Source organism: Zalophus californianus, chromosome 8, assembly GCF_009762305.2.
Source record: "Zalophus californianus isolate mZalCal1 chromosome 8, mZalCal1.pri.v2, whole genome shotgun sequence".
Classification (NCBI taxonomy): domain Eukaryota; kingdom Metazoa; phylum Chordata; class Mammalia; order Carnivora; family Otariidae; genus Zalophus; species Zalophus californianus.
In genome coordinates this window covers 39,278,160-39,296,160 of record NC_045602.1, presented here as the reverse complement: position 1 = coordinate 39,296,160, position 18,001 = coordinate 39,278,160, and the positions used below count along the sequence as shown (strand labels likewise).

The 18,001-nt window shown below is 42.6% G+C and overlaps 1 protein-coding gene across 2 annotated transcripts in view; it reads left to right on the top strand.

The window, feature by feature from the left end:
• Positions 1-7,163, top strand: part of RMND5A (required for meiotic nuclear division 5 homolog A) — a 58,423-nt gene extending 51,260 nt beyond the window's left edge. Inside the window, exons 6-10 of one of the 2 annotated variants that reach the window (XM_027621386.1) lie at positions 438-603; positions 2,962-3,064; positions 5,064-5,218; positions 6,332-6,419; positions 6,904-7,163. In XM_027621386.1, the coding sequence (XP_027477187.1) occupies positions 438-603; positions 2,962-3,064; positions 5,064-5,218; positions 6,332-6,395 (488 nt within the window). In that variant the 3' untranslated portion in view covers positions 6,396-6,419; positions 6,904-7,163. Of the gene's footprint in view, positions 1-437; positions 604-2,961; positions 3,065-5,063; positions 5,219-6,331; positions 6,420-6,899 lie in introns of both variants that reach the window. The other variant, XM_027621385.1, reaches the window with a different exon arrangement.
• The last annotated feature ends 10,838 nt before the right edge of the window (positions 7,164-18,001 follow it).

The following is an 18,001-nucleotide window of genomic DNA, read 5'->3' as shown; positions in this document are numbered from 1 at the left end:
AGCCTCTAGGATGAAAGAGCAAGGCCACCCCCAGTGCTGCTGATACTGCCCCCACACAGTGTCTGAGGGCGCACCAGGGTGACAGCAGTGACACTGAGCGCCAGTGTGGGGGTACCAGTGTTCTGGCCAGTTCTGCGGCCAGCAGTCTGTGATGGCCTCATTTATGATGTCATCTTTACTGCTCTAGACAGTGGTAGTTAGACGATGCTGTGTATAAAAATAACTTGAGGTTCATATTTAATGCTTTCCTTTTCTTCCCCTTTCTCTCTGCCATTTCTCTAATTTAGGTTGAAGGGAGAAACCAAGCTTAAGGACGAGAATTTTAAGAGACATTGTTAATAATTTAGGCTATGTCAGTTGGGGGAATTTTTGCCTTTCTCAGCACCTATTTCGGGTGTGATCATTCACACTTACAAATTGCTGCTGTTTTTGCATAGACATTCAGGTTTTGATGGGAAGCCTTGTGTACCTGAGACAAGGGATAGAGAACTCGCCGTATGTTCACCTACTTGATGCAAACCAGTGGGCTGACATCTGTGACATCTTTACGAGGGATGCCTGTGCTCTCCTGGGGCTCTCGGTGGAGTCCCCTCTCAGCGTCAGGTATGGAGATTGGTTGTGCTATTGAAATATGTGCTGCTTTGTTTTGTTTTTTCTTAATTTCTTGTGTAGTTCTCATTGTCAAACCTGAAGACAACGTTTGTCTTTCTGAGGGACGGTACAGTTGGTATTTCAAGAGATCATCACAATTGGCAGTGAGACAGTTTTAGAACAGTGTGACCCGTGAACCTCTGGGTGTCCCTGAGAACCTTTTCCACTGTGTTGATATTTGCGCAGATGGTGCAGACATAATAGTGGATTAAACTGCTCGAGCCTTAGCACAGATCAGTGCGGTGGTCCCAGACTCCGGAAGGACTCGCTGTATTCCTCACACGCTGTACTCCACCACCCACTTGCAGTTTAAGACACACTAGCTTCACTTCAGACTGTTCTTTAAAAATTATTAGTTTTATTACATCCTGACCTTTAAGTACACATCTTTTTAATATTCTTTGTGAAAAGTAGGAAGTTCTCATAAAGCAGTTCAGCGTCAAGCCAAAGTATCATGCTTGTCTCAAAAACCAATTAATTACACTTAGGTTTTTGGCAGATGTTTTTTCACATGTATGAAGTGAGTCATGTCAAGGAAAGCAGCTGTCTTTTTGTATATTTTAAATTCATGAGTTTAAGCTAAAATAGAAATTTGGGGAAACTTTTACCTGCCACTGTGGGCTTAACAGCTTCCCAGTACTTTTCTGATGAGATTGGTGATATTAATGAGTTTGAGTTCTTTGATATTGTATAATGAAATGTATTAACACTTAGAAGATCTTAATTCGCTGTGATCTTACAAAATCATACGTGAGTAGAAGATTCATTCACAGTATGAGACAGTTGGATTTTAATGTAGTAGCGTACAAAAAGATTCAATGATAAGGATTCAGATTTCACTTTGCAACTAACCTTAAGAAACTATCCCTTGGGGCGCCTCGGTGGCTCAGATGGTTAAGTGTCTGCCTTCGACTCGGGTCGTGATCCCAGGGTTCTGGGATCGAGCCCCACGTCTGGCTTTTGGCTCAGCAGGGAGCCTGCTTCTCCCTCTGCCTCTCCCCCTGCTCGTGATCTCTCTCTTTCCCTCTCTCTGTATCTCTGTCTCGAATGAATAAATAAAATCTTAAAAAAAAAGAAACTATCCCTTGTTGAGTTTTGGTGTGGCATTAAAGGGGAATATCACAATTATCTGAAAAGGCAGTTAAATTACCACATATCTGTTTAAAGCTAGATTTTTTCCCCCATTTACTTCAATTAACAGAACAGATTGCAGAAGAAGATATAAGAATCCATCTGTTTTCTATCAAGCTAGGCATTAGAGAGATTTGTTAAAAATGTAAAGAGTGCCAGTCTTCTCACAAATTTATTTTTGGTTTGGAAAATATAGAGGTTTTTTTTGGGGTAAGAATGTTACTTGTAACATGTAATATATTATTTTAAATTGATAACTTTAAAAAATTTTTCAGTTTTAATTTCTAGTATAATAATGATAGCTATAACCCACAAAAACAAATGTCTTTTGAGATTCTTAATATCTAAGCATGTAAGTGGGTTCTGAAGCCAAGAAGTTTATGAACCTGTTTTAAGAAAATGACCTTTAGCTCTCTCTTTAATTCCTCAAGTGTTTTGAATCCCTGCTATGTACCAGGCATTGTGTGGGCTACAAAAATGAATAAGGTACCGTCTGTGTTCCATAGGGTGTTCCACCTGAGCATAGGAGACACTGGTCCAGTTAACTCTAAGGCATGACCAGGCTGCAGGTCAGGTTCTCTGGGGGAACAGATTGTGAAAGGGTGGAGATTGACATGCAGGAAGTTCTTTAGGATCAGCCCTGGTGGAGAAATGAAAGCAAGATTAGGCAGAGGGTAAGTTGGACTGCAGTGTCTTATCAAAGACCTCAGCCCCTCCCTGAGGAGCTCTGGAGCTCTGATGGGCCTGTGGAATTGTCCCAAATTGGGGCAACAGAACTGGGCTTCTGTGTCCTCACACAGAGCAATCCATCACATGTGACCCTGGTCAGGTGACTTGCTTCAAGTGAGGATAGTCCTGAAGAGGGACTCAGCTGAGCGTTGACTGTCAGCACTTCCAGATCTGAGAAATGAGCACTTCTGCCCTGGGCAGGGCTGTCCTGGTCTATATGCAAACTGTTTCAGAGTGTCATTCATGACTGATAAGCAGAGCCTGTTGAATCTGGTGGTTTTGTAAAATGTAAAGCTTTTTTGGGGTGTTAATTCAGCAAAGCAGAGGGCTTTGTGCCCTGTCCAATGGCCAGGGCCCTCGGCACCTGGAGCCTGGAGGAATTGACATTTCCTAGGACCAGGCTGTCTGCCACCTGGCCTGGCACTGACATTTCTTCTTCTGCTCCCCCAGTTTCTCAGCAGGTTGTGTGGCGCTGCCAGCTTTAATTAATATCAAAGCTGTGATTGAACAGAGGCAGTGCACTGGAGTTTGGAACCAGAAAGATGAATTACCCGTGAGTTCCACTTTCTATTGGTTGTTCATTTTTTCCTGCCGTTAGGAGGACATGGATGTTAAGGGTTTAAAATGCCTGTTTTGCCTTTTAACCTTTTGCCTTTTAACCAGAGAACATTATTATAGCCGTTCAGCCGGGATTCTTTTATGTTATGTGTAGACATCATTAAATAATAGAAGTGGGAAGCTAGTACATTTTGGAAGCACTGGAGTTTTTTTGTTTTTGTTTTTGTTTTTTTTTTGACTTAGAAAAATAAAATTTTGACTTAGAGTGGCAGTGCAAACTCATGAAGGAAGACATCACAGGTGTGTGGGAGGTATACACTTAGCATGCGTTGTGTTCTGCAGTGTAGTTGACAAACCACTTTACACCATGATTCTTTTAAAATATAAAAGCAGTGAGTCAGTTGGTTAAATTTAGTTTTGTCTTAAGCATTGATATTTATGAGATTATGATTTGTACTTATTAAAATAGCACATAGCTTTTAAAATAAAGGTTGTCCCTGGGACACCTGCAGTCATCAGTGGCCTTCCGGTGCTGTGTCCAATGCTGTCATGGAACAGACCATGATTTTAAACATTAGCTCCCATCACTTGCCAGCTCTACTGCTTCTCTAAGCAGTAGTTGGTCCAGATCTAAAATGGGGACCATCCTTCTCTTTATGGGACTATTAAAGGCTAGAGATAACATTGGCATGCTTAGAATAACATGGGACACATAGTAGGTACTCCAGTTTTGCTGCCCTAGTAGTCATGACATGGAGTGACAAAGGTCATTATATGAGAGTTTCCACTGGATCTCTCACTTAGTGCCAGAGCAGGCACTAAAACTCTGACTAGAATTACCATTCCTGTCGTGGTTCCTGTTGAGATCCTAAAAGGCTAAATATGCATTTGGAGTTTCACTTCTTTTTTGCCACACCTGTGCACAGGTTTCTCTGCAGTTACTTCCAGCTGGTAACTATCAGTTGGTTGCCCCAGCTTCTCCTCGGAGATCTGTTTTGATTAAAGACACAGGTGCACTGCCAGTGCTGGGTGTGGTCAAGATACAGGCAGCTGCCCTGCTTCATTGCTGCTCATTTGAACACGGGAAAAGAACTTGAGCCCTCACTTGCTTTGCCGAGGCAGGTGCCTGCAAGAGTCTGGCAGTTTCCGAGCTGTGTTAGGAGCATCTGTGACATTTGGCACTAGCATAGAGCATACTGAAATCTGAATCTGCTTGAAAAGCCTGCGTGTCACGGTAGTAAAGCAATGGGAGGTGATGATCTGGCCGTTTATTCTCAGGATTATTCTGTTACACTTTGTCAACGTTCTTGAAAGAGTCTGGGTAATAGACTTTATATTGATTAAACCATTTTAGATGGAAAGAAAACAGCTGACGTCTGTGGAGCCACTGTCATGTGCCAATCACTGTGTTTGGTGATTTCATAGCTTTTGTTTGTTTTGTTCACTCTGAAGAAAAATAATCGAGACACCTGCCATGGGCTCTGACGTACAGATTGTGGAAGGTCTTGCTGAGCTTGAGTGTCAAGTCCTTGTTTCAGGTGGTTTCTCTGGACTGTTAACACACAAAACGTGGGAAACTCAGATCTGAAGCTTGCACAAAAGTAAACCTTGTTTAGTCTGCCTTTAAAATAATTATTACACTGAATTTTATCACCCACCTAAGTGAGCTACAAAACAGAGTTTCTGGTGAGTTTTGCCCTTAGGGTATATCCTGACAAATTTTCAAGAGTGTTTGACTTCTAGAGAATTGCCTTCCCTTTGACTCCTCAAACATCAGAATTCGGTTTGAAAAGTAGTGTTGTAAATAATTTTGAAGGTTAACTAGAATTATGAAGTAACACTTGGATCCCTAAGACTACCCATCTTTGGGGTAAGAGTGCTGTAAAAAGTTAAATTCAGATGAGTAGACTGATAAATGTTTTTGCTGCCCAGTGCATATTAACATTGTAGATGGTTTTCTGAAATATAACTTGAGCCTTTTTACTGTTTTTAAGATTGAAGTGGACCTTGGTAAAAAGTGCTGGTATCACTCTATATTTGCCTGTCCCATTCTTCGTCAGCAAACAACAGATAACAACCCACCCATGAAATTGGTCTGTGGTCATATTATATCAAGAGATGCCCTGAATAAAATGTTTAATGGTAGCAAGTAAGTGTCTGACTTTTTAAACGTTGGTAAAAACATTTTTCTTTTGGAACTTAGTGGGGGGGGGTGGTATCTGATTTTTTTGTCAGTCTTTTTATTCATAAATTTGGTGATTAGATTTATATGCATGTTCTTTAATCTTAACTTTTGGGGTAGGCAGTACATTGTCATTGTGCCCTGCCTTTACACGAAATGTAACAAACTATATATGTTCTAAGCTTTGCTTTTTTTACTTAATGATATATCTTGGAGGTCTTTTATATGCTACAGAGAGAGCCCTCATTCGTTTTTAAAGCTGCAGAGTATTCTACCGTATGGAAATGTGGTAATTTATTTAACCGGTTCCTTATCAATGAACCTTTAACTTTTGTTGTTATAAAGTGAATTATTTTATCTACATGTGATATGTAAATTGTAGAATTGGAATTGCTAATTCAAAGAATATATACATTTATAAGTTTTATACCCATAATGGGCCCACCTTATTAAAAAAAAAAAAAAAGGCTCAAAAGGCTATTTCTAGTTTAGGCAGTTAGAACATTTTTCATTGGAGTTCATTTCAGACCCGTTATGGTAAAGTCTTTCTTTTGAAAGAAGGTCCTGGCATGTACTGAAGCTTCTTGTGCCCTTCCCAGCCCATGCAGCAACCCTGCTGGTGCTGCTGCCTTCCAGGTGCCTCGAGCTTGCCGCTCTGTGCAGCTCTTCTAGGCTCCGCACCTCGTGTCACGTTTGCCGCACGTCACTGCATTCTGTGACCAGTACATTTGAAACTTGTTTAAAGACAGGAAAAACCTAAACTTTGGAGGAGAAGAATTGGATTGACTTTTAAAACCGCAAAAGCAGTTTTCAAAACCGTTGTCTTTGTCTTGTTTACGAAACAGTTTTCACTAATTTCTACAGAAGAGGAGCCTTCATTTTAGTGTCTGGCTTGATTGGTGTTTACTTCTGACCCTTCAGAGCTTGGCTGTTATATTAAGAGAAAGCACAGTTAACCCTCAAAACAAAATACAGATTGTGTGTGTGTGTGTGTAGTTGTTAGAGACATTCTGTAGATGAAAATTGAATGCTTGGTACTGATCTTGTTCCTTGATTCAGTATTTTCTTTTTTGTCTTTAGATTAAAATGTCCATATTGTCCAATGGAACAAAGTCCAGGAGATGCCAAACAGATATTTTTCTGAAGAAATAACTTTAATTTGCAATTTGTAAGTGAAACTGAATTGTGGCGCATTTCAGAAGAGAACCGTTCCATTTAATGCAGCTAACTGAGGACTCCCGTGTTTATATAAGCTAATGTTCCAGAAACTTTGCCAACATTTTAGTGTACACACACTGAGGGGAGTGCTCCAGATGAATATTATCATAGGGCTTTATTATATTCTTGGTCTTCATTTTTGATCAAGTAAATACACCAGCAGTTGTCATTCAATGCAGGTTTTTGTACTTAATTATATGGTGATTTTTTTACTTTTTAAGAGCAGAAACAGAAATCAACCTCCCTGCCATGTGTTTAATATATCTCCTGCTTTTACTTTTGTCATTTCTTGATAACTGTAAGGTTTGAGAATGTTTGTGAAAAAGTTTTACTTCCTGTTATGTATACATAATTAAATGAAAATTCTTCAGAAAAAGTTTGAAAAACTGAATTGTGGTTATAAAACTAATTTGCATTTTTTTTGCTTAAGGAAGAAAGCTGTGATAGATTCCCAATTTGCTTTTTGATGTTTTCCTCTGCTCCAGCTCTCACCGTGAAGTCAGCAGATGTGCATTTGAGCTCTGCTTGTAGCCCCAGCGGGCTGCCTGTTTCAAATTCCATCATGAATTTAGCAGGTTGGTGTGAGAAGTCTTCCACTAGAACGGAGTGGAAGGAGTACTATTGTTTCTTTGCTTTTATTGCCAAGAGGTGCTTGTTTTAAAAGTGTGTTCAATAAAATGAAATTCTGAAGTTAGAGGTGTTCTTAAGTTAATATTTGCTCTCTTGGTCTTGGTAGCCCTATTCTCTGAAATCTGCCTTCAGGACTTGGCTGTCTGTTTCATTTGTATATCATTGCAGACACAGTGTTGTTTGTGTGTGTATATATGTGCACCAGCATCAAACATTGTGTATCTGGAAGGGAAGAAGCATGTTCCAGTCCTAATATGCAGTTACCAGACTCGTTACTTTAAATCCTTAAAGTTAGAAGTTAGCATATTTTCTGTAGTGCAGAATATGTTTATTGCTGTTTTTGTATTTGAATAGTATACTGTTCAATGCCTCTCTTCTGCAAAGTGTATCATCTCATTGGCTGTGAATCTGTATATTACTCTAATGGATACAGATGATGATCTTTTCTCTTGTGAGGTATCTTCATTTAATGCACTGTCCAGAAATAGCCATGTGTAAGAGTCTTTCTCTGTATGATGAACGAACTACATGGAAAGGATTCTGTGGACATACTTCTGACTTACACCCGTTAAGTCACTTCATTATGAGAAGAATGTTACATGGAAATCACCAAATATTTTGCAACTTTATTTCGTCTGACATGGAACTGAACATCACTATAGGAAAACTTTGATAAGAAAACAAAGAAAAAAGAAAATACAGAAGGAAAGAGGACCGTGACACTTTGCATTTTAAACTGCAGATTGGTTTCTTTTGCAGGGAGGGAGAAAACAGGTTTGGTGCTGAGTTCCCTAGAGAGTGTCGGCATGTGCAGTCGTATACCAGCCCGCATGGTTTGTCCTGAAATGTTTATCTGGGAGAGCAGGGATTTTGTCTCAAAGGAAGGGGGTACTGCAGGAAAGCTCTGCTTGACTGCTGTGTGTGGTCAGGCTTCCTCTGAGCGCTACTGTGTGCCGGGTGGGTTAGCCAGGAATGGCGGCTGGCCTGCTCAGAGTGTTTGCTCTGTCCGACGACCTCTGTCTTGTTGGCCCCACCGGGACTTTATCCCTGTGTTTCTGCTTTCCTGTTGAAACTCTCCCTAAAGTTTCCCCTCTCTCCACTAAAGCAGTGAAGGCAAAGAGCAGAGAGAAACTCCTTGGACTCCGTAAGAGAGGGTAGAGAATTCCAGGCAACTCTGGCTGAGGATGTAAACCTGGTTTATGACCTATATTTCCCTTTGAGTTAGAATCCAGAGTATGGTTTTTGTTTTTGTTTTTGTTTTTTACTTTTTTTCTCACTAGGCCAAATTTAGCTTTACTCACAACTTAGTCTCACCTTTTCACCTCAAACACTTAAAAAACGTTCAGGCTTCACATGAGATTTGTACAATGTAGATGTCGCTCAAGAGGCCGGTGGTAAATATTTTGGGGGCCAGACAGTTCACATAGTCGTCTCAGGCCACTTTTAAGGACACAAGCCAGAACTCTGCTTTGTCCCTCTCCCAGTGTTGGGAATCCTGTTGACAGTTTTCTGTGCAGCTCATGAAACTTTAAAAAGAGCATGCTTGTAACTGAAGCATTTGATTTTACAGTTTCCTATGTAAGGTCCTTGTAGTCCTACTGGGCAGGTAGGGCCAGAAATTTGACACTCTTGATTTGACAATTTAACATGAAAATTATGTCTTGTGACCTTTAACTAACTGCATGGACTTAAAACATTGGTGACTAAATGTGAAGGAGAGGTGGATTTGAAAAGGCCAGACCTTAACCAAAGATGCTGAAATACAACATGTTGTCCTTTCGACTCTAGAAACACCTTCAGCAGTGGTGTCAGGACCTTATCGCTGAGGCTGTGTATGTCAGCTGCTATGTCAGCAGCACAGGAGGATGCTCTTTGTCACGCTCTGGTCATGATAGAGCCAAGGTTTTTTTAGAGTCAGACTCATTATAATAATATACATTGCAAACAGAGTTTCAGAGTGGTTTCCTCAATTTCCTTAGGAACCATTCCATTCATCAGTCATGGACAAAGGCCATGGGACTATGCTAAACCAATAAAACCTTACTAGAACCTTAGATTCTGATTTAGCCAGAGCGTCTGTGCTTTCAAGTACAATCTGAAGTACAGTGGCTAAGTTTGTCTTTCAATCTTTTTTCTCCGTAGTGTGATCATCACAAATACCATTTCTGTTATTTTGGTGGTGATTATGTGAAACTTCTAATACAAAAATGAACGGGTATTGGTGCCTCTTGATTTTAAAAAATGTTGAAGAGAAGAGCCACCTCATATTCATAGGGTGTGTGAGTATTTTGTGAGTGTATGAGCATTTAATTGAAAATAAGAAAGGTATGAAGTTAATCTTTTGATTTTTCTGTAGCAGCTGATGTATACACAGACACTAAAACCCACACCAAATTATGTGGGGAATGAGGATCCTTTTTCTCTCCAGGTAGTCCCACAGGTATGTAGTTTGTTCAGTATTCTTTATGCTGTGAGTTATTTCCACCTCAGTGGTTCAGCCTTTGGGACAACAGATATTGCAAAAACCAAGGACTCTTGGTTATTCGCACAAGACAAGCTGCTGGTAGACATTAGCCCTCTGGTTTTCCAGCTCAACTTCTGATTAGTGGACTGACAGTCAAGCTGGTCAGTTTGCTTAGTCAGCAGACTCAGGTTATTTTCAGGGAAGGCATGGTTTGGTTAATTTCATCACTAGGATGTGTAAGGTGAAGACACAAACCAAATACCTTTCATTACTTAACTCTACGTACATTATTTTTGGTAACACTAGAATGCTGTGGTCTTGAGGGAATGTTGGCAAGGAACACATACATAGAAGATTTGGTGCTCCATAAGCCTGTCCAGCTGTGGTGGGTTTTATGTGGTACAATAGTGTTTACCATAAGCAGGTACAAACTTCATGAACTGTTCTTATTGAACTATAATTGAGTAGATACCAAAAATAGAATGACAAATGTATTTTAATAGCAGATGAGGCAATTAGTTTTAGGGTGAGTTTTCCACTGTTGATTTTACTTCAAGAGATAGAGAAAACAAAGATTTGTTTTCAATACATTTCCGTCTACAGTGCTAAACTGTAGTGAGCATATGCTTCGTTTACTTCCAAAGAGGCAACAGCAGCTGGAATTGGCTGACAGCACAAGCTTTGTTTCGTGTTGTGTGTGGGTGAGGATTTACACTCTTATTTTAGCAGTCACTTCACGTTCTCCAGCAAGGCAGATGTGGGGTTCACTAGGACTTAGTGCCTGATCTTTTCTTTTGGGAAGGGGTGGGAATGAATGTAGCGGGGATGGGAGGGAAGCAGGAGAAGAAAATGGGAGTGTGAGTGAGTGTGCATGTGTCCGAGACTCACCGTTCCCCCCCGCACCTGTGTCCAGCAAGGAACAGGCATTTAATGTATTTTGCTCACGACTGCAGCGTGCATGTATTTTTTTTTTCCTCCTCCGTGTTTTCTAAACTACACTAAAAGGATTCATCAAATCATCTTGTTCAGATGGCTCAGGATTGTATTTCTTTTGCTTACGCTGTGCTCTTGGGTTCTATAGTATTTCTAGAATTATGTAACAAGAATAGTGTTGCACTGTAATCTATCATATAGAGCTATATGTATGGAAAATTTTGATCAGTTTTTTAAGAAATGTATCCTGTTTGCAAAGGCACAATAAAGTTGCATCTTATAGACTATAGGCAATAAAGCTAACAATAAACCTTATTTAACACAAACCATATTCATATTCTCTGTTCATTTGATTTTGGACAAAGTCCACCATATCCAGTAGTTTCAGGGATTTCATTTTGACTTAAAAAGTTCTGATATACCTAATTTATAAATTTCAGACTGATATAATAGAGTTTTGGAAAACTATAACAAATGCTTTGTTAATGTGTGTATTCCTATGTAAAACACATGGCTTCTCCTGTGTATATTTTTAAAAATTAAAGAAATGCACATTTAAAAAGAGTTTTGTGGAACCAGTCTGTATAAATGTGATAGGTCACAGAGGCATGAGGGAGGGAGTATGGAGGTGTCAGTTGTAAGAAGAGAACATTGCTGCCTGTGTTTGCTAAGGGTCTGAGTGTAAAGAATTTAAGAAAATAGCTTTGTCTCCATCCTGTCCTGTTTCTGTGCCACCAGCAGTGGAAGAGGAGGTGGCTGGGCACCATCCCCAGTTTCTAGGAGGAGATTGCATTCGTGTTTACAGGCTCCTGCACCCTGGGCATGCTGCGTCCTGTGGATGGTTGGGACCCTCTGGCTGGGGTGATAATGTATGACTGGGAAGAGAAGCCCTGGAGCCACTCACGGGCTGCTGGTGGAGTGGGGCATGTACGGTCGGCGTTGCCAGGGAGAAAACCGGGCTAAGCTGTCTGTTCTATTTAGTGACAAGCTAACGTGGTGGAGACCCAAGAATCTATTCGTGCTGCTTTTGTATATTTTTTTTAGACTTATTCTTATCTGAGATTTAGAAATGTTTCCTACTTGAGAACAAGTGTGGGCCCCACCCAGCTGCATTTGGAGCCAGTGGCCCAGGTGGTCCAGGTGAGGCCTGGCAGCCCTGGCCAAAGATCTCCCCACCCATCCCTGCAGCATTTGGGGCTCTCTAGGACTCAACATGTGATCTCTAGCAGCAGCAGCATCACCTGAGAGCTTGTGGGAAATGCAGAATCTCAGGCCTCAGCCCAGACCTGCCGAATCCGAATCTGCACACTTGTGAGAAAACTGGCTTCCCTTACAAGGGGCCTCTTGGATGCTCCCTCTTTTTTGAAGTATCCTCTCTCTTCAATGACAGGTGGGGATCACGTCTACCAAACAAAATTTACCCTTGATGACTAAGTCCTGAGTCATCAAGAAAAGTTAAATTTAGTGTGCTTTGAACTCTTGTTTTAGTACTGTGATTTTAAAAACCAGTGCATTTCTTTAAGCATCCAGGCATTTGAAGGGGGTGCTGTATTTGCAGCATAGCAAAATACATTTCCCATCCCCTTCCCACCAAAATGGGCAAGGATGATCACCAAAGATGAAAAATAATGGATTTTTGTAATGGCAAGATAAAGACTGAAAATGCACCTTTAGACCGAACAGTAGCTCAGTGCCCTCCACCCCCTGGTAGAGGTTTGGTGATAGTATCCTAGCAAACAGAAATGTCACTTCACAGAGGACCCACCTGACTTTGTTTTCTGGCACCCAGTAAGAAAATCTCATAACCCTGTATACACAAGATTTATAGTTCTGAAACATGTTTTACAAAACGAATGCTTCTAATGTGTCATAATGCTGATATATTTTTTAAGATTTTATCTATTCATAAGAGAGAGAGGGAGGCAGAGGGAGAAGCAGGCTCCCTGCTGGGACCCCATCCCAGGACCCTGGGATCATGACCTGAGCCGAAGGCAGAGGCTTAACCGTCTGAGCCACCCAGGCGCCCAACACTGATATTTTTAATTTATTTGTTAATGTTCATCAAGACTCTTAAATTAATTTTATGACCTGCTAACGGGTCATCGAGATCCACAGTTTAAAAAACCTTGCGGGCGCCTGGGTGGCTCAGTTGGTTAAGCGACTGCCTTCGGCTCAGGTCATGATCCTGGAGTCCCGGGATCGAGTCCCACGTCGGGCTCCCTGCTCAGTGGGGAGTCTGCTTCTCTCTCTGACCCTCTTCCCTCTCATGTTCTCTGTCTCTCATTCTCTCTCTCTCAAATAAATAAATAAAATCTTTAAAAAAAACCTTGCATTAAGGGACAATGGTAGAATGATCCATTCACAAAGCTACTTCGAAATCTCTGTCAAGATATGTATGATAGAAAGTATTTTATTCATTCTTAAAAAAAAAAAAAGAATCCAAAAACCTTTCCTTGTTGTGGAGAGTTTCCTACATTCCTGAGTCTTCTATGCTAACAGATATACCTAAACATTATTAAGTATTGTCTAAGCAAGAGCTGTGTTGTCAGAGAATTTTGAGTTTCCTTGGGAAGATCAAAGTGCTTTGTGCTAATTACTTAGAATCCTTTCATTTAATAACTCAAACAGATGTGTGTATGTTAAATGCAGAAAACATTTAACATACCATGGTATGGCACCTTCAGTCATTCAACATGGGATTTTTTTTTAAGTGCCAGGCACTGAGAGAAAACGGTACTTGGTGTCCTAGAGCTTAGGGACTGCTTGCAGATAAAGAAAAGTAGAGCACCAAGCACCAAGGCCCTTGTAGGGAGGTTAGTTCCCACCAGTGACCCTAACTACCAGAGGATGATGGGAGAGAAGAGAAGGGAGACATGCAATAAATTGTGTATTTTTAAGGCCCACTCTGGCTACAGTAGCATGAGAAGTGGTTGGGGAGGGGGTGAGGTTAGAGCAGGGGAGGCCAGTACAGTAGGTAATTAAAGTGAAATTTGAGTATTTTAGGTCCTGTGTAGTATTGTGAATAGACAGACTTGGGTCTCAGGACCAAGATAATGTATGAGTGAGAAATATAATGAAAATCTAGCAAAGAGATGTTTTTGTCATAAAATGTCAGTGCTCCAAACCCTTCTGTAAGTCAGAGAAGCAGTAAGGTGGGGGTCTCTTAAATGATGGGCTTCCTTGCTCTGGTGTTCTAAAATATATTCCCAAGTCTCTCTGTTGTCTACATTTTCTAGAAGGGTGAATTTTTTTCTTTTCTTTTTTTAAAGATTTTATTTGAGAGAGAGCACACGAGAGCACAAGTGGTTGGCAAGAGGGGGAAGCAGACTCCTGACTGAGTAGGGAGCCTGATGCGGGACTTGATCCCGGGACCCTGGGGTCATGACCTGAGCTGAAGGCAGACGCTTAACCGACTGAGCCACCCAGACACCCCTAGAAGGGTGAATTTCTAACTTCACACTCTCCTGTTGGTCTCTACACTATGTGGGTTGTGTGATTTTCTGCTAATTTCTAGTCAGGAATGGATCTTTTTAACTCCATTTGAGGACTGCATTCAGCCACTGTGCAAGGGCCAGCCACCATGCAAGTAAAGGGCTTTGATGTCGTTTCCTCTCTAAAAGAAAAGTTATTTAAGAGGAAGCTTGTTATTTGTCAGTGTTCAAGACTAATCATTTTGGGAGCTTTCTCCCCTTCTGAACAGGTTAGAAATGCGTTTCAGGTTTCCTTTCATTCATAAGACCATGTTGCTTTTAGTTGTTTTAGATCAGCGAGCTAATCAGCCCCAAAGAGGAATTTCACAGGAAATTATTAAATAGTCCTGAAAGCTTTGAGAAGTAGATGAGGAACTCTGGGCATATGTCCTTTGACTTCACTGCCTGCCCGTGAGGAGTAGGCAGCCTAGGGTTTGTAGGCTGGCTTCATGCCGTCAAGGGCCCCAGCTCCTGTCATTCTCCACAGCCTTCATGGGTGGCCTCAGTCTCACCTCTTTGTAATAGTGCTCCAGGCAGGAAGGAGGAGGAAGGGAGTGGGAGAAGCAGCAGCTTCCAGTTGAGTTAGCCCCTTTGAACGGGTCTTTCCTGGAAGCTCCATCCAATGACTTCCTAGCCACAGTTGGTGCAGGGAAGCCTGGGAAATGTCTGGGCACGGCGTCACCTCTAGCACCACGAGGGGTCTGCTGGTAAGGAAGAAAGGGTGACCGGTTGTTTGAAAGCAACCTGCAGTCTCTGGTACACTTGCCGGTGCCTTGGAGCCAGGAACAGATGAAATTTCGTTCGTGTAAAGGAATTAAGCTGTTGGTACCAAGCAGTTGCAGCCTTCCACCTGCTCTGAGAAAGGAGACAGAGGGAGAGTTAGCTGTCACGGAACCATCTCCTTGAGCTGCATTTCTTGGCCCCTCGTGGTATTCGCGTTAAAAGCAGGGCCCTCACCCTGACTTCAGAGAGGATCTCATTTGTTTGATTTCAGAGCAGGTGGTGACCTTTGTTTTCTACCTTGGCCTGCATAGGTGTAAAAAAGTGGTTTTGGGTCCTTAACACTTGTGGTGGCACAGCATAACGTACACAGCTGTCGAATCACTCCGTCGTACTGTTGTGTGTCCACTACACTTCAGTTAAAGAGAAAAGCAGATGATATTCAGGAGAGCAGAGCAGCTAGGCATTTGGGCTGTAGGATTGGACCTGAGTTCATATCTTGATCCCACCACCAGGCTCTGGTGTGATCTTGGGCAAACGTTCAAAACTTCTGATGCCTTAGTTTTCTCATCTGTAAAGAAGAATGGTAATCGTTCCTACTTCAGAGTTCTGATGAAGCCCAAATGAGGCACCCAGGCCCATGGTGAGTGCTAAATAACGGGTAGCTATTATTTAAGTCACTGAAACATAAGAACAAATGACACCCACAGTTCACAACCACCTAAGGGAGAGCGGAAAAGGGGAATTAGGAACTGGCATGCAGAAGTGAGGTTGTGCAAAGGGATGGGGACTTCAGTAGGTGCTGAGAGGACAAACAGTAGGGCACATGCTTTTTCTACTCTGCCAGCCTTATCCAGTTGCTCTGAGGATGGTAGAGCTCTCTCGCAGCAGGGGGTGGGGGGATCTGAGGGGTGGCCCTCAGCATGTGAGGCTGAAGGGAGCTTCAATGACAGAACAAAGGCTGTGTGTACCTGGGACTGAGCTCTCTCGAGGTGAGATGTGTATGAAGGGTTGTCCTCCTTAGCACTGGGATGCCGAGATCCCTGTGTTACATACGTTAATATGTTCTGTCAGAAATGGTTACCCTTTTTGAGAATAGAAATTGGGAGAATCAGAGGTGGCTGCATTTGGAGTGCAATAGATGCTATGCTGGTTTTGGAAAAAATGCGGTACTTTTTTTTTTTTTTAAGATTTTTTATTTTTTACAAGCGTGCGCGAGAGAGTACAAGCAGGGGGAGCAGCAGACAGAAGGAGAGGGAGGAGCAGGCCCCCCACCCAGCAGGGAGCCCAATACGGGCCTCGATCCCAGGACCCCTCATGACCTGAGTCGAAGGCAGACGCTTAACCATCTGAGCCACCCAGGCGCCCAGTACGTTGTTTTCAGTATACATTTTGGTACTGTGTTCCAGGAGCTCTTCGAGGCACTTAAAAATACACAGAAACTCATATATTCTTCCCAACAACCCTTTGAGGTAGGGACTATAATTACCCCCATTTTACAAGCGGGGAAACTGAGGTTTTGAGACCTTAAGTCACTTGCTAGACAACACAGGGTGAGTAGCAGAGCCAGGAAGCTGCTTTCAGAACTCTGCACTTAATCTAGGGCAGTTGTGGCCTCCGTCAGTTCCTTTGGTGGAGAAACATAGCTCAAGCCTGCTTCAAGAGCAGAGTAAGTGTTGCCTGCCCCTGGTCACAATATGGGGGGTGGGGTGGGTGAAGGGGGGTAGAAGTTTGCGCACAGCCCAGGGCAGGACGGAGGGGTGGCTTCTTGCTGGTGAAAAAGAGACTTCTCCCTGCCCCACTGGTTGAAAAGTCATGGGGGATGTTCAAATGCAGGATGGGTTCTCTGAAGGGCAGTTTCACAACTGGAGAAACAAATGATAAAGTTCTTTCTTCCACAAATGGAATATGGTTTTTGTTGAATGAATATTTATTCAATGAACCCCCAAGTTAACTGCATAATAGAGAAGTTATTTCTCTACTTCCTGCTTTTCAGGGTTCAAAAAATGTGTCGTGGGCATCTTCCACATGGGGAAATTTGTAGAACCAATGCTTCAGGCTAGAAGCTGGCAAGTGAAATATGACTTGGACCTGAGGCTGCCAGCTTTGAATCGTCAGGTGCTCCTTCTATGTGTGCAGAAAGAACAGTTGGATGTTCGTGGTCACTAGCAAGCCCTGAGCCTAAATTCACAGCCACCTTTAGCATGCTTTCGGCCTCGGCCTGCAGCTTGTTTTTTTATTTTCTCCCTGGTCCTGAGGGCCAACTCTAATGAGTACCTTTTCCTATACTGATTTTTTTTTAAAGATTTTATTTATTTATTTGACACAGAGAGAGCACAAGTAGGGGGAGTGGCAGGGAGAGGGAGAAGCAGGCTCCCTGCTCAGCAGGTGGGGCTTGATCCCAGGACCCCGGGATCATGACCTGAGCTGAAGGCAGACGCTTAACCTGAGACAACTAGGCGCCCCCTGATTTTTTAAGTAGCCTCTACCCTCAGTGTGGAGCCCAGCGCAGGGCTTGAACTCACGACCCTGAGCTGAGATCAAGAGTTGGAACGCCCAATGGACTGAGCCACCCAGGTGCGGCGCCCCCCCCCCCCCGCCGCCATGTTGATACTTTTAATCTCCAAAATAGTGTTTACCATTTTAGTTACGGTAAGTGAAACTTTTTAGGGGGTATGGGAAAATCAGTAAGTTTTGGACCCTCTCCGATCCTCCCCAGGGTGGCTTCCCAACTCATCACCTGTGCTGCAAGTTAAAGAGGAAAAGCCCTTTTCCTGTCTTCACCCTGGCCTAGGTTCTTTGAGACGGGCCCTCCACAGCCATTTCCTCAAGTGTCTCCCAAGAGGAGACTGGCTGTTCCTTGTCCCCCTTTCCAGGGAGCCCAGGGCACAACTCCCACAGGTAGCCTCAGAGCCTGGAGCCTACCCGGAGCTGCGTCTCAGTTCCTGGAGTGGCTCCAGGTTCTGGTCACCGGATTGGTTTGGGGAGGAAGGGGACAAGGGGAAAGACTTTGTCTCATGGGAACTTAGTTTTCACTTCTGCTTTTTCACACTTGAGGCACTTTTTCCTCTTGGTATCTGTTCTTTAAAAGTGACTTGGTTTTAAAAATTAAGGTTGCAAAAGCAGTTTCAGGAGGGCAGGGAAGGTTCTCTGTGGGCCTGGTGGTGGCTGTGTGAGTGAGTTCGCTTGATGATGTCTTGGAGCGGCTGTACACCAAGGATTTGGGCACTTTTCGGTATGTATCTTTTACCTCAACAAGAGTGAAGATTTTACGATTTATTACAAGAGGAGTATCAGCTCACCTGTTGCCACAAA